General features: G+C 41.7%; 1 protein-coding gene across 3 annotated transcripts in view; it reads right to left on the bottom strand.

The window, feature by feature from the left end:
• The window catches only part of LOC139478622 (cysteine-rich secretory protein 2-like), a 30,158-nt gene extending 13,884 nt beyond the window's left edge, over positions 1–16,274 (bottom strand). For all 3 annotated transcript variants that reach the window (XM_071261177.1, XM_071261179.1, XM_071261178.1), the window contains exons 1-5: positions 16,254–16,274; positions 12,529–12,676; positions 4,361–4,576; positions 2,888–2,994; positions 2,228–2,319 (exon numbers count right to left, since the gene is read on the bottom strand). In XM_071261177.1, coding sequence (XP_071117278.1) covers positions 2,228–2,319; positions 2,888–2,994; positions 4,361–4,576; positions 12,529–12,672 — 559 coding nt within the window. In that variant the 5' untranslated portion in view covers positions 12,673–12,676; positions 16,254–16,274. The remainder of the gene's footprint in view (positions 1–2,227; positions 2,320–2,887; positions 2,995–4,360; positions 4,577–12,528; positions 12,677–16,253) is intronic.
• Positions 16,275–16,611: the final 337 nt, after the last annotated feature.

Here is a 16,611-nt window from a genome sequence, read left to right as displayed (position 1 = left end):
CACACAAACAGTAGAGGGGGTAGGATGGGAGGGGTTGTTGACACACAAACAGTAGAGGGGGTAGGATGGGAGAGGTTGTTGACACACATACAGTACAGGGGGTGGTATGGGAGGGGTTGTTGACACACATACAGTAGAGGGGGTAGGATGGGAGAGGTTGTTGACACACATACAGTACAGGGGGTAGGATGGGAGGGGTTGTTGACACACAAACAGTAGAGGGGGTAGGATGGGAGGGGTTGTTGACACACAAACAGTAGAGGGGGTAGGATGGGAGGGGTTGTTGACACACAAACAGTAGAGGGGGTAGGATGGGAGGGGTTGTTGACACACAAACAGTAGAGGGGGTAGGATGGGAGGGGTTGTTGACACACATACAGTACAGGGGGTGGTATGGGAGGGGTTGTTGACACACATACAGTAGAGGGGGTAGGATGGGAGAGGTTGTTGACACACATACAGTACAGGGGGTAGGATGGGAGGGGTTGTTGACACACATACAGTGCAGGGGGTAGGATGGGAGGGGTTGTTGACACACAAACAGTAGAGGGGGTAGGATGGGAGGGGTTGTTGACACACATACAGTATAGGGGGTAGGATGGGAGGGGTTGTTGACACACATACAGTGCAGGGGGTAGGATGGGAGGGGTCGTTGACACACAAACAGTAGAGGGGGTAGGATGGGAGGGGTTGTTGACACACATACAGTACAGGGGGTAGGATGGGAGGGGTTGTTGACACACATACAGTACAGGGGGTAGGATGGGAGGGGTTGTTGACACACAAACAGTAGAGGGGGTAGGATGGGAGGGGCTGTTGACACACAAACAGTAGAGGGGGTAGGATGGGAGGGGTTGTTGACACACATACAGTGCAGGGGGTAGGATGGGAGGGGTCGTTGACACACAAACAGTAGAGGGGGTAGGATGGGAGGGGTTGTTGACACACATACAGTAGAGGGGGTAGGATGGGAGGAGTTGTTGACACACATTCAGTACAGGGGGTAGGATGGGAGGGGTTGTTGACACACAAACAGTAGAGGGGGTAGGATGGGAGGGGTTGTTGACACACATACAGTACAGGGGGTAGGATGGGAGGGGTTGTTGACACACATACAGTACAGGGGGTAGGATGGGAGGGGTTGTTGACACACATACAGTACAGGGGGTAGGATGGGAGAGGTTGTTGACACACATACAGTACAGGGGGTAGGATGGGAGGGGTTGTTGACACACAAACAGTAGAGGGGGTAGGATGGGAGGGGTTGTTGACACACATACAGTACAGGGGGTAGGATGGGAGGGGTTGTTGACACACATACAGTACAGGGGGTAGGATGGGAGGGGTTGTTGACACACAAACAGTACTAGTGTAGTTCACACAATCGACCAGTGTAGCTCATACTACCGACCAGTATAGCTCATGCAACCGACCAGTGTAGCTCATACAACCGACCAGTGTAGCTCATACAACCGACCAGTGTAGCTCATACTACCGACCAGTGTAGCTCATACAAACGACCAGTGTAGTTCACACAGACGATCAGTGAAGTTCACACAATCGACCAGTGTAGTTCACACAGCCGACTAGTGTAGTTCACACAGCCGACTAGTGTAGTTCACACAGCCGACTAGTGTAGTTAACACAACCGTCCAGTGTAGTTCACTCAACCGACCAGTGTAGTTCATACAACTTACCAGTGTAGTTCACACAAACGACAAGTGTAGTTCACACAAACGACCAGTGTAGTTCACACAAACGACCAGTGTAGTTCACACAAACGACAAGTGTAGTTCACACAAACGACCAGTGTAGTTCACACAGACGACCAGTGTAGTTCACACAGACGACCAGTGTAGTTCACACAGGCGACCAGTGTAGTTCACACAGACGACCAGTGTAGTCACACAAACGACCAGTGTAGTCACACAAACGACCAGTGTAGTTCACACAGAGGACAGGTGTAGTTCACACAGACGACCAGTGTAGTTCACACAGACGACCAGTGTAGTTCACACAGGCGACCAGTGTAGTTCACACAGACGACCAGTGTAGTCACACAGACGACCAGTGTAGTCACACAAACGACCAGTGTAGTCACACAAACGACCAGTGTAGTTCACACAGACGACAGGTGTAGTTCACACAGACGACCAGTGTAGTTCACACAACCGACCAGTGTAGTTCACACAGACGACCAGTGTAGTTCACACACTGGACCACTCACCTGCACATAGACGGTTGCTGCACGACTGGTCGTCCCTACATTTGCTACACGAGCCTCCACGTTGATAGGGCTTCTGGCCCATCTTGTTTCCTCTACAACACAGACATTTCTGTCAAGAGGCTGGTTTAGAAATACAAAGTGCAACATATGATTAAAATACACCAACTCTCAGTAAGCGACACGTTATGTGGACATTGGCATCCCAAAGATTGGAACAAAAATATCTCGTTCCCGACGATTTCGTGAAGTCTGTGTAAACCACTGCAGTAAAGTTTCATACAGTATTGATCCCGGTTTCCTATGCGCTGCGACTGCTTCATGGAAATATACAAAACAAAATCTTTTCGCGATCTATTATTAGCCTTGTGATGTTCGAGCAATGTTAAATCCTTTTGTTACATGCCCGATATATACTCAATATTAGAACTAGACATGCAAGGGTTTATTTCAAAAATGAAATTACAATCGTGAACCATGTGAGTGAGTGAGTATGGTTTTACGCCGCTTTTAGCAATATTCCAGCAATATCACGGGACACCAGAAATGGGCTTCACACATTGTACCCATGTCGGGAATCGAACCCGGGTCTTCGGCGTGACGAGCGAACGCTTTAACCACAAGGCTACCCGACAGCCCTGTGAACCATGTACAGTTACTTACGCGGGGTCGTAGAAACACACCAAGTACCAGGCTTTGGAGGCACCCCCGGACAGATAGTCGCACCTCTTCATAGCACAACCAACCCGCCTTGTCGTAGCCCATACCAGCTGTAATATAAATTAACAATCACCATTGTTTCGTTATAAAATCATACATAAATCATTCACAATTAAGAGATAAACCTACTGGTTTTTTTTATGTAGACACACTGTAGAGTAGATACCTCTTACTTTAATTTGTAACCTAGCGTAAAAATATCCCACATTAAACGTACCGTATTCCATCTATTAGACACTCGGACGTCTTTTAATTTCGCGATAGCTGTTGACCCATCGTGTATTAGAGACCTGGCATGTGTTGCAGCCCCAGAGTCTTACAGAGGAAATATATCGATACAGTATACTGTTCTTATCGGTGATCGGCAGTCATTTTTGATGAATCGATATATAGGCTACCGATGTATTCATACGCACGTTCTTGTGTGAAAAAGCTTAATATGTTTAAAAGAGGTTTCTGTTGCAAAATGGAGACCTTCTTTTTAACCAATCAGAATCAAGCATTCTTCAATGTCATGGTAGAATAGAATCTATTGAAATGTAAAGCGGGTACATGGGTATCAATTTAAAGTAATAATTTGAATTACAACATATTTATAATTATGAGCAGCGTAAAATATAGGGGAACGTAAATTCATTGACACGTCCCATCCTAAGGCACAATAATAATTATTTTTAAAGTGTTTTATACAGGGGTAATGGATTATGGAGTTGTCGCCACGTAATAATATTTTTATTACTGACAAAACAAAATCCTTGACACATTCTTGGCAATATATGTTTTAGATTACCCTGACACACCATTTATTGGAATCGAATGTTGGATCTCTGTCAACACTACGTTCCGTATTTCATTAACACTTAAATCTAACGGGGGGGCGTTACGCTGAAGACATGAGTCCGAGGCCGCAATGAGTACAGCGTGTCAAGTCCGTTCGTGGTGTCCCTGGTTGAATGTAGCTGAGCGACGTAAACTCCAACGCACTGACTTAAGCCCCTACTTTGTAAACCCATACGTAGTTAGTACACCCCTTCGTGCTTAGTAAACCCCAACATGCTTTATAAACCATCCATATTTAGAAAACCCCTTCGTGCTTAGCTAACCCCAACGTACTCACGTAAACCCTTACGTACGTACGTAGTTAGTTCACCCCTTCGTGCTTAGTTAACCCCAACGTACTCACGTAAACCCTTACGTACGTACGTAGTTAGTACACCCCTTCGTGCTTAGTCAACCCCAACGTGCTTTATAAACCATCCGTATTTAGAAAACCCCTTCGTGCTTAGTTAACCCCAACGTAATCACGTAAAGCCCTACGTACACTCCTCAAGTGTGACAATGCTTTACCATCGGTTGATAATCCAAAGCATGCCTTAGTATCAATGCAGCGCCATAACATATATACTCGTATCTTACCTGTGTGTAATGGCAACTTGACCCACACGAATATTGCCCGTACGAGTACATGTTCTTTTCATCAAACCAAGCTTTAAAGGCGATTTCTGTTAGTTCTGTCTCGGGGTTCTTATTGGTATTAAAGGCGAGGTTCTCTCCCCGTCCTTTCATCTGATGTTCAAACACACAGCCGTTTGCCCAGGCACTTGCTTCTTTCTCAAGCTGGTCGTCCCATACCTGAAAACGGCAATATATAGAGAATCTCACCCGAGTGTCTTTTGATATCAAATATATCATCACGAGTTGATAAAAGTGGAAAAATTCCGAGGCTTGCCGAGACACGAGGGTGAGATTTTATTAATCATCCCACATCATTCTTTCAACTTTTTCAATTTGTAGACAGTAATTAGCAGTGTCTTCAGTGTAAAAAGTACTGCAAACAGCTTCAGTAGCAGAGCCATTATTGATGTCATTTGATTGTGATGTCATGGTAACCAGTGATGTCACAATGTTCTGCAAAGCATTGTGATGTAATTTCATCGCAGCGATATCTACAGTGTAGATATCGTTTGATCTCATCCAAACGATGTCTCCTGTGGGAGCCAGTTTTGGATCATATGAGAACTTCTTATCCACCGTATAAGTAAATAAAAGGAACTGGTAGCATGACATGGAATAAATTTCCCTTAATTAAACTTCTTTCATTTCGTTTGCTGTTTAACGCAGCTGTCATCAATATTCATACATAAACTGTATGGCGGCGGTCTGTGAATAATCAAGTCTGGCCCAGACAATCCACTGATTGACTTCATGAACATCGTTCTTGGCAACTGGGATACGATGGCATGCAACGAACCAAGTCAACGAGCCTGACCACCAATCCATGTAGTTGCTGGGTATCTATTTCACGTGCTGGTTTACCATGAATACTTTGAAAAAACATACTGACCATGGCAGTAGCCAGGAGGCCACAAAAGATGTTTAAAATAGACTCCCTGTTCATGCTGAGTGCGTAAAATATAAACCAGATTAATGTGTCGATAGGTCAACTAGTTACAGATGTGTGCGTGCATGTGCGTGCGTGCGTGCGTGCGTGCGTGCGTGCGTGATGTAACTCGAATCCAGGAAAGCGCCCCTCCATATTTATTCAGGTGTTTTGAAGTAAGTTTAGTCATATTATACAAGTAAGTATGAAGTTTTGAATTAAGTATAGTCGTATGATATAACTGTATGTACTGCCGTTTTGAAGTGGTATAGTCGTATGATAAAGCTGTATGTACTCCCGTTTTGAATTAAGTATAGGCGTATGATATAGCTGTATGTACTGCCGTTTTGAAGTAAGTATAGTCGTATGATATAGCTGTATGTACTTCCGTGTTAAAGTAAGTATAGTTGTATGATTTTGCGGTCTGTACTTCCGTTTTGAAGTAAGTATAGTCGTATGATATAGCGATATGTACTTTCGTATTGAATTAAGTATAGTTGTATGATATGGCAGTCTGTACTTCCGCTTTAAGGTAAGTATGGTCGTATGATACAATGGTTGAAGTGTCATGTTTACAATAGAAACGAAGCACATTCACTGAACATCGGAATTGGCCTTCATAAAACCTAGCATCATTTTAAGGCATGATTTAACCTTAAACTATCTTTCTAGTTCAACCCTACTTCTAGTTTTCTGCTGAAATATTGACCTATTTTCCTATTATATACTCAAGCACCACTGAAGTGGGAAGTGTTCGTTACGCTGCCATTCAAATTTACATCGTAAATATCAAGGCAATTTCACACAGTGCGACAAATACCAATACATGCCACTAAAAACTGTATGGCTTTTCGGAGCAGTCTCGCAATCTAGCATGGCGATCTAGACTAATTCTTGTGACTTCTTACTCTTCCCATGTACATACACTGCACAAACCTTGTATACGTGCATCAATTACAGGTCAAGTGGTCAGGGATATCTGACAAGCTTGAAATTAACGCATCAACTGTAATTACAGACAATGACAGCTGATTACTAAGTTTTGACGTTATAAATATAATATAGTTTATCAATCTCTGTCCATTTCAAAGCATGATTAGGATCAATGCTTTCTATATTATATGGCATTTTACACTATGAAACAATTATTCACACTGAATAATTGCTAATATCGTTGAATAATTACTAATATGGTTGAATAATTACAATATCGTTGAATAATTACTAATTCTTTTCATCTGCACAATTCTGTCTCTTATAACACAACATATGTACTAATTTCCAGTTTTATTGAGAGAAAATTATTTGTTCAAAGGGATTCAGGCATAACGGATGAAACAATTGATTACCTCAAACAGATGATAATTTACAAAACGGTACATGCATGATAATAGGGCACCAATATATACTCCATGTATAGATAACTTATCTCAAATGAGTGAGTGACAGGGTGGATGGATTGGTTCTTGGGTGGTGAGTGAGTGAATACTGCAATAACAATAAAATGTTCATTTTCTACAACAAAAGGTATTAATCAATACCACTAATATTTATAGATATAATATTCTTTTTGTTCGGTGTTTTAATGTGTCTTGACCCGTGAGGATCCGGGGTAGAAAAGGTCTTCAGCAACCCATTCTTGCCGTAAAAGTCAACTATACTTGTCGTAAGGGGCGAATAACGGGATCGGGTGGTCAGGTTCGCTGACTTGGATTATGCATGTCATCGATCCCAATTGCGTGGATCGATGCTCATGATATTAATCAAAGGATTGTCTGGTCCAGACTCGATTATGTACAGATCCAAGTCATACAGCTGGAATATTGCATGGTGCGGCGTAAAACAACAAACCACCCAACAAACAACCATGTATAGCAGCGTGTACATATAATATTACATTATTTACAGACGGGAGTCATACAGCTGGAACATTGCAACCAACCAACAACCAACCATGTATAGCAGCTTGTACATATAATATTACATTATTTAGAGACGGGAGTCATACAGCTGGAGTATTGCAACCAACCAACAACCAACCATGTATAGCAGCGTGTACATATAATATTACATTATTTACGGATGGGAGTCATACAGCTGGAGCATTGCAACCAACCAACAACCAACCATGTATAGCAGCGTGTACATATAATATTACATTATTTACGGATGGGAGTCATACAGCTGGAGCATTGCAACCAACCAACAACCAACCATGTATAGCAGCGTGTACATATAATATTACATTATTTACAGACGGGAGTCATACAGCTGGAGTATTGCAACCAACCAACAACCAACCATGTATAGCAGCGTGTACATATAATATTACATTATTTACGGATGGGAGTCATACAGCTGGAGCATTGCAACCAACCAACAACCAACCATGTATAGCAGCGTGTACATATAATATTACATTATTTACAGACGGGAGTCATACAGCTGGAGCATTGCAACCAACCAACAACCAACCATGTATAGCAGCGTGTACATATAATATTACATTATTTACAGACGGGAGTCATACAGCTGGAGCATTGCAACCAACCAACAACCAACCATGTATAGCAGCGTGTACATATAATATTACATTATTTACGGATGGGAGTCATACAGCTGGAGCATTGCAACCAACCAACAACCAACCATGTATAGCAGCGTGTACATATAATATTACATTATTTACAGACGGGAGTCATACAGCTGGAGCATTGCAACCAACCAACAACCAACCATGTATAGCAGCGTGTACATATAATATTACATTATTTACAGACGGGAGTCATACAGCTGGAGCATTGCAACCAACCAACAACCAACCATGTATACCAGCGTGTACATATAATATTACATTATTTACAGACGGGAGTCATACAGCTGGAACATTGCAACCAACCAACAACCAACCATGTATAGCAGCGTGTACATATAATATTACATTATTTACAGACGGGAGTCATACAGCTGGAACATTGCAACCAACCAACAACCAACCATGTATAGCAGCGTGTACATATAATATTACATTATTTACAGACGGGAGTCATACAGCTGGAGTATTGCAACCAACCAACAACCAACCATGTATAGCAGCGTGTACATATAATATTACATTATTTACAGACGAGAGTCATACAGCTGGAACATTGCAACCAACCAACAACCAACCATGTATAGCAGCGTGTACATATGATATTACATTATTTACAGACGGGAGTCATACAGCTGGAACATTGCAACCAACCAACAACCAACCATGTATAGCAGCGTGTACATATAATATTACATTATTTACAGACGGGAGTCATACAGCTGGAGCATTGCAACCAACCAACAACCAACCATGTATAGCAGCGTGTACATATAATATTACATTATTTACAGACGGGAGTCATACAGCTGGAACATTGCAACCAACCAACAACCAACCATGTATAGCAGCGTGTACATATAATATTACATTATTTACAGTCCTTCGAGTTGTGTCACAGTGAATCAATCCGACCAAATAATCGACACTTTCGATTAATAGTGAGTAACGGTTTCGCCGCTTTCAGCGATATTCCAGAAATATCACTGGCAGGGGACAACAGAAATGGGTTTCATACATTGTACCCAGTTAGGGATTCCAACCCAGGCCTGTGGTGTGACGTTCGAAAGCTTTAACAACAGGGCGATCACACAGCCCTTTCGATTAAGAACATTGCATCCGTTATCGGACACACATCATGCTAATTGCGTTATGGCAATGGCTAAAGAAGTATCAAATCATGGAAGACTATTTCACACGTTCGTCAGTCTCGAAAGTAGACAGGTATACTGACGCATAAAGCCAGATGTCGTCATGGAAACAAGTTGTTTCCGCTTTCAATGGTTCTCAACATTTACCATTTCACGTATTAGTTCCTATTCTTACTTATTAGATACTTCTTGCATTATTTAAAATTCTAGTAATAACAAATAACAAATGCCATCTTCACAACTGAATTTCTCTTACAACGTATTTATTTAGATGAAGTCGTCGCGTCTAAAGACCCGGGTTAGAATACCCTGGTGTGTCATATATGGTGTGTTCAATTTCTAGTGTAACAGTTTATAAAAGCAGCATTCCCACTTTAAGTTTGCATGCCGTGTCATAAACTGAACCTTATTCCCTCACTCGCGTTCGGGTTTTCCACCCCATATACAGGTAATGTCAAACACATATTTCCCCTCAAATTATCAGAAAAATAACTTCCCTGGGGTCACCCTGTCCATTGTAGCCAGGTTTCACTGTTGCCTCCATTTAATACTCCTTAAAAGCAAACCCGAGTAGTCCAAACCACGGAAGGTCAGTCAGTAGTGAGTGAGTGAGTGAGTATGGTTTTACGCCGCTTTTAGCAATATTCCGGCAATATCAAGGCGGGGGACACGATAAAATGGGTTTCACAAATTGTACCCATGTCGGGAATCGAACCCGGGTCTTCAGCGTGACGAGCGAACGCTTTAACCACTAGGCTACCCGACCGCCCCAGGTCAGTCAGTAAGGATATAAGTGCAATATGAGCCTGCGTGACCTCTGGGCGACAGTAATATACTACGCTTCTCTGTAACTACCGTTTCTGTGACAAGCCAAAGAAATTATGGTACAATTATGGCAGGCTGCATTTTTACTTGTCCAAAATATGAAACCATTGACAGTACTATTTAATGGGTGTGTCTGTAAAAATACAACTTAGTTTCAAAAGCCGTCGTTCGCGGTTGTTCTAGACAAGGTACCAAACGAGGGTAAATATACCACTCACAACAAGCTAAGGCGCACCCACAATTGGAAAGGGTGTGTGTTACAATACCCACCAACCATGACAAATTTACCATGATCAAATGTAAATATCCTGTGTTCTTTTGAGTAGTATGTACATATGTTTTAATAAATGAACCAGTTACACCCTTTGCCTGATTACGCAATAGAATTATGTTACAATTGAACAGTCAGTTCGATTTCTTAACGTCCTAAAAGAAATGCGTTATCAAACCATGTAGTGATGATGCGATGTCTTCTTCAATTCTATTAGAACATCGAAAGGAAGGATTTCATGTCGAAAGTGTTCATGAAGCGACGTTCGTAGAGCTACATGCCGGTTGAGATGACGGAAAAGCAAAGGCTTAATTGTCACCGGTAATTACTGAACATGCACAGGGACTCGCACGACATGCCATGATATAAATGAAATACTGCTCAAAATTACTTTAAACCAAACTTGCTCAATCCGCAAATGGCAAAAAAATATGTTTTAATGTGAAGATTACAGAGTGTACGGATCACCCATTGGACGTTGGGGAATCACATGTCAGTATAAACTGACTTCCTCAAACGTATGAACGACACATTTTGACTTTCATGCTCCTTTCATGAAACTGTCTTGATATAAAGTAAATACTACTTTCACATTCCTGAGGAAAACCCTAGGTATTCCCTGCTATGTATAAACGCATGACCGTAATATATGATCACACAGATGTTATATTTTTGCACACATTGGAAAAGCAGAGCTGTTACCGCATGTCCGTACAAGAACACCCTCGCTACGACCTGTCATTACGAACATTACACATTAAACCTATATTGGTCTACACGGACAATCAACATAATTACGTGGTTACAAAGGAAATTACTTCAGCACATAGTCGATGCAGCATTGAGATGTCCTTTAAAGTATCGTCTAATTCAGCAGTGACGACTAAGACCTAACTTTCACTTTTTAAGGGAAAGCACTTTGGAAATCTTACTTTAATCGTGGTAGCAATTTTGACGTGGACATGGACGTCAATGTATCACGACGCACAGTCACTGTGCCTGACTGACTGACTGACAGAAGTAGTTCTTCAAGAGAAATTACTCACGTTAACCTACTCTTCTTTAAATTTATTTGCTTAGCAATCTATGTTACTAAAGGGCATTTTAAACATGCAAACGAAGACATTATTATTTGTTACATTTGGCCATTTTCTAAATGGCATTGTGTTTTCATAGCTTTCGACCATTGGAACCGCGCCAAGTTACCCTTTTCAGAGGGGCACACCATATTTATACGTGGTCTAGACTACCAGTTGTCGGACGTTCGTTATTTGTGGAAGCCTGTGGCCTGTGGCTGAGGGGGTTAGATCACTGACTTTCCAAACGTGCTGGCGTTTAGGTGTCTCTCTCTGGGAGTGTGGGTTCGAATGCCGGATGGGAATCAACCCCAAACATTACTAGAATCTGCATACCTTACAAGGTAATTGTTACCCCAAAAATAACATTTGTTGTACTTGTTGTCGTTTACCGTGAGGAACTTTTTTTTAAAAGAGGCAGCTGGAAGTTATATAGCTTGGGTCAAACGGACTTTGTGATATTGTTTAAAGGTCCTGCGAGATCCCAATTGTGATATAAAGAAGTATAAGAATTGACTTCAACTTTGTCAGAGTCCATTGGCGTATGAACCTTCAAAGAGGAAGGTTCATTCAGTTTGGCTCTGGGGCGGTCGGGTAGCCTAGTGGCTAAAGCGTTCGCTCTTCACGCCGAAGACCCGGGTTCGAATCCCGACATGGGTACAATGTGTGAAGCCCATTTCTTGTGTTCCCCGCCGTGATATTGCTGGAATATTGCTCAAAGCGGCGTAAAAATAGTACTCACTCACTCAGTTTGGCTCTCATTCCATGAAGATTCTTACTCCGATGAACTAACACACAGTAAAGTTTACTTCGTATGTAAATCCATAGTAAAAAAATATAGAAGCGTACACGTTTATGAATTTATATGACAGACCTTGACAATAATCGTATCCAGAGAAACAGTATTTCAACTCACAGTTTCACTGTATGTTGTGTTGTTAGTACATAATTAGGCCGTAAATGTTCACTGGTAATGGTTTTGTCTGTCATTCGTACATTCAGTGAAGCACATTTCTTCACTGCGAGTAAGTTAGGTTTAACGCCGCTTTGAACAGTATATCAATTATATCACGGCGAATCAGCGAATAATGCCTGAGGAAAACCCGAAATGTTGCAGGTGTGACAACGTTTACCATTTTGTCCAAAACCACAAGCACGGATATGGTGCGGACAAACTTAAACATATAATCGGGGCGAACCTGGATTCGAACCCTCCATCTTAGGGACGCGATGTAACTCCTAAAACATTTGAACATTCCAATCAGAACTCCCAACAATATGCACTGACCAACTGATTCATGTCGGAGCCTCCTTCGTTTGCCCTTGCGTCGTTGTGGAGCCTGAGAAGCAAGTCTTTATACTCCTGCTCTAGGGACAGCGTCCCCTGAAGCATCACTATCACCATCAACGTCACCCGCAACATCATCGTCATGTGTCTGAAACACAGTAATACAGATTAACGATCAGAATATCTGTAGTGATATAACTGTCATCCACACGCACACATACGCACGCACGCACGCACGCACGCACGCACACACACACACGCACGCACGCACGCACGCACGCACGCACACATACGCACAAACACACACACACGCACGCACGCACGCACGCACGCACGCACGCAATCATAGATGTCGGAACAAATTGAAGCGAGGGCGAGATACGTGAAATGGGATTAATAGAGTGAGTTAATAGCGAGACCATCCGGAGCTAGATACGATATATGGCAGAAAGGAGTGGGGGGAGGGGGGGATTGAGTGAGACAACTCCGGAAAAGGGAAAAAAGCAGATGAAAATGAGAAATGGACAAGAGGTGACAATATGGGGAACCAGGAATTGTGAGAACGGGGAAATTGCGAGTGAAATGGAATATGGGAAATGGACAAAAGGCGACAATATGAGGGAACTGGGAAATGTGAGAACGGGGAAACTGTGAGTGAAATAGGATATGAGAAATGGACAAAAGGTGACAATATGAGGGAACTGGGAAATGTGAGAACGGGGAAACTGTGAGTGAAATGGGATATGAGAAATGGACAAAAGGTGACAATGGAGGGAACTGGGAAATGTGAGAACGGGGAAACTGTGAGTGAAATGGGATATGAGAAATGGACAAAAGGTGACAATATGAGGGAACTGGGAAATGTGAGAACGGGGAAACTGCGAGTGAAATGGGATATGAGAAATGGACAAAAGGTGACAATATAAGGGAACCTGGGAGTGAGCGAAGGTGTGAAAACGTGAACCTGAATGAAACACTTACGTTTGAGCTGTTTCGTTGAATACACCACGACTTAAACCCACGTAAAACAATGTCTTACCTCTCTGAAACTGACGTGTTATGATCTTAGTCGAAAGCGTCGTGTAATTTCAACTTAAGTTCAATTTCTCCGGAAATTAACGACCGACACTTGCTGCTTCTGTGTCATGTTCACAATGTCGTTGTTGACATTGTCTGTCGTGATAATTAATATTTGCAAGCTAACGGTAAACCCTGGCACGTACGCTCGTGGGGTTAAGTGGATATATGGATGTTCCCTTGACATTTGTTGCAAATGTTTCCGTTTGGAAAACAAATAATCAATAAACTCCACAATGAAAAAGCCAAATAAATCTTTAAACTCGCTTTTGTCTATGTGTCACTTCAGTAAAGATATGACGGAACAATATTGTATTTAGTAAAATATCGAATATAACAAAACATTGGCAAAATAGCTTTGACAATTATATGACAGAATCACTGAAATAGAGTGATGATACCAGCTGCCCATTTCACAAAGCGTAACTCCTGAACGTAACATAGAGGTGCGACAGTCGCAACGTTACCATCGCTTTGTGCCACGAGAGCTCGCCCAAAGGGTAAGCATGTCCTGCCCTACCGGTAGCACCCACCGCTCACACAATTTGACGTGACCCATTCGTGAATAAAATCAAACAGCGAGGGGAAAAGACTTATTCCAAATATGTTGCCGCTTATGCCAACATTGCTGCTTATTGAATAGACTGAAATCCGGGTGCAGTTACACACAGTAAAGATTACTTCGTATGTAAATCCATAGTAAACAAAATATAAACGTACACGTTTATGAATTTATTTATTTACCTGGACAATAATCCTATCGAGAGAAACAGTATTTCAACTCACAGTTCAATGTATGTTGTGTTGTGAGAGCACAATTAGGCCGAAAATGTTCACTGATAATGGTTTTGTCTGTCATTCGTTGATTCATTTAACAGTTCGTGAAGCAAATTGTGTTTCTATACTGCGAATAAGGTAGGTTTAACGCCGCTTTGAACAGTATACCAATTATCCGGGTGTAGTTACATTAATTGATTACCTGTATGCAGTATTCTTTAGACATGTTATTATTGGATCATTTTTTTAAAAGGTAACAAACAGTGACAGTGTACGTAAACATGGTGATCTAGATCCAAACTGAACAGCACCACTGCGCCCAGAAAGCAGCGGAAAGTATTATACCTTAATCCTGTATTTCATACAAATTCATTTAGACTGACATAATCTTTTGATTAATATTGAGTATCTTTATTGATGATATGACCGTTTTTTTCAATGCACTGATCAAAAGTATGCCCACCTTGTTTACTGATACAGTGAATAAGCCCCCCTTGTTTGTTGATACAATGAGTATGCCCACCTTGTTTGTTGATGCACTGAGTAAACCCACCTTATCCATTGATGCACTGAATAAGCCCACCTTGTTTGTTGATGGACTGAGTAAACCAACCTTATCCATTGATGCACTGAATAAGCCCACCTTGTTTGTTGATGCACTAAGTAAACCCACCTTATCCATTGATGCACTGAATAAGCCCACCTTGTTTGTTGATGCACTAAGTAAACCCACCTTATCCATTGATGCACTGAATAAGCCCACCTTGTTTGTTGATGCACTAAGTAAACCCACCTTATCCATATGTGGCACTGAATGAGCCCACCTTGTTTGTTGATGCACTGAGTAAACCCACCTTATCCATTGATGCACTGAATAAGCCCACCTTGTTTGTTTATGCACTGAGTAAACCCACCTTATCCATATGATGCACTGAATAAGCCCACCTTGTTTGTTGATGCACTAAGTAAACCCACCTTATCCATATGTGGCACTGAATGAGCCCACCTTGTTTGCTGATGGACTGAGTAAACCCACCTTATCCATTGTTGCACTGAATAAGCCCACCTTGTTTCTTCATGCACTGAGTAAACCCACCTTATCCACTGTTGCACTGAATAAGCCCACCTTGTTTGTTGATGCACTAAGTAAACCCACCTTATCCATTGATGAACTGAATAAGCCCACCTTGTTTGTTGATGCACTAAGTAAACCCACCTTATCCATATGATGCACAGAATAAGCCCGCGTTGTTTATCGATGCACTGGCTATGCCAGCCTTGATTAGTAATGCACTGAGTGTGCCTACTATGTGTGTTGATGTATTGAGTGTGACCACTGTTTATCGATGCATTGGCTATTCCCGCCTTGATTAGTAATGCACTGAGTGTGCCTACTGTGTGTGTTGATGTATTGTGTGTGAGCACTGTTTATTGGTGCACACGACGATCATATGATCAAACGACGAATTATCAATCTTCGACTTTCGTGCCTGTCGAGGTTATGTTTGGCGTTTAATGTTCAAACCGTCAAATTGCCATTATAAATTCAACACAATGATAGCTATACAGGTTATAACGTCCCAAGGGAAACGGTCACCATTTTCGTCAAAATTCACAATGTTTAGTTATTTTTTTTATAAAACCAACAAAACAATCAATACAATGCTCATCATAATTATACAAAAATCGGTTTAGTAAAATATACCTTTCTAAAAATGTTACACCTCATTATTCACAACGACGAATATAATTATCAAAGAAGTAATGACATTATAAAACCCCATCTCTTAACACTGAAGCATTGCAAATTCTTTACAACACGTTTCAAACCAATGTCGAATACAGATGCCAAAATATGAAGAATGTCCTACCTTGATTGCTGATGAACTTGGGACTCCTCTTCAAATAATGACAAGAAGCAGTGACTGCTTATATACAAGCGGATAATTATGATATGGTAATGTGGGTTACAACCTCTGCCTAGGAATTAGTGAATGAGTGTTTAACGTGGGTAATTTGTGTCATGGTCAACTGCCTTATACGCAGCGTTGCGTGTGAAAACCTATCTTTCAGATGGTGTTAAACAATTAAACACTTTTGATATTTAATTATACACCATTAGAAGGACGAAGAACCGTCACAGATTATACTAATTACAGTTAGATGGTATTTGAAGGAGTTAATAGTTGTACAGAATGAAGCATGGGTTCTACGGAGATCAGGCAGGCT

The sequence above is a fragment of the Haliotis cracherodii genome, unplaced genomic scaffold, assembly GCF_022045235.1.
Source record: "Haliotis cracherodii isolate W230 unplaced genomic scaffold, xgHalCrac1.p SCAF_4, whole genome shotgun sequence".
Classification (NCBI taxonomy): Eukaryota; Metazoa; Mollusca; class Gastropoda; order Lepetellida; family Haliotidae; genus Haliotis; species Haliotis cracherodii.
The sequence above is the reverse complement of the archived record's forward strand: the minus strand, read 5'-3'. Positions and strand labels throughout refer to the sequence as shown.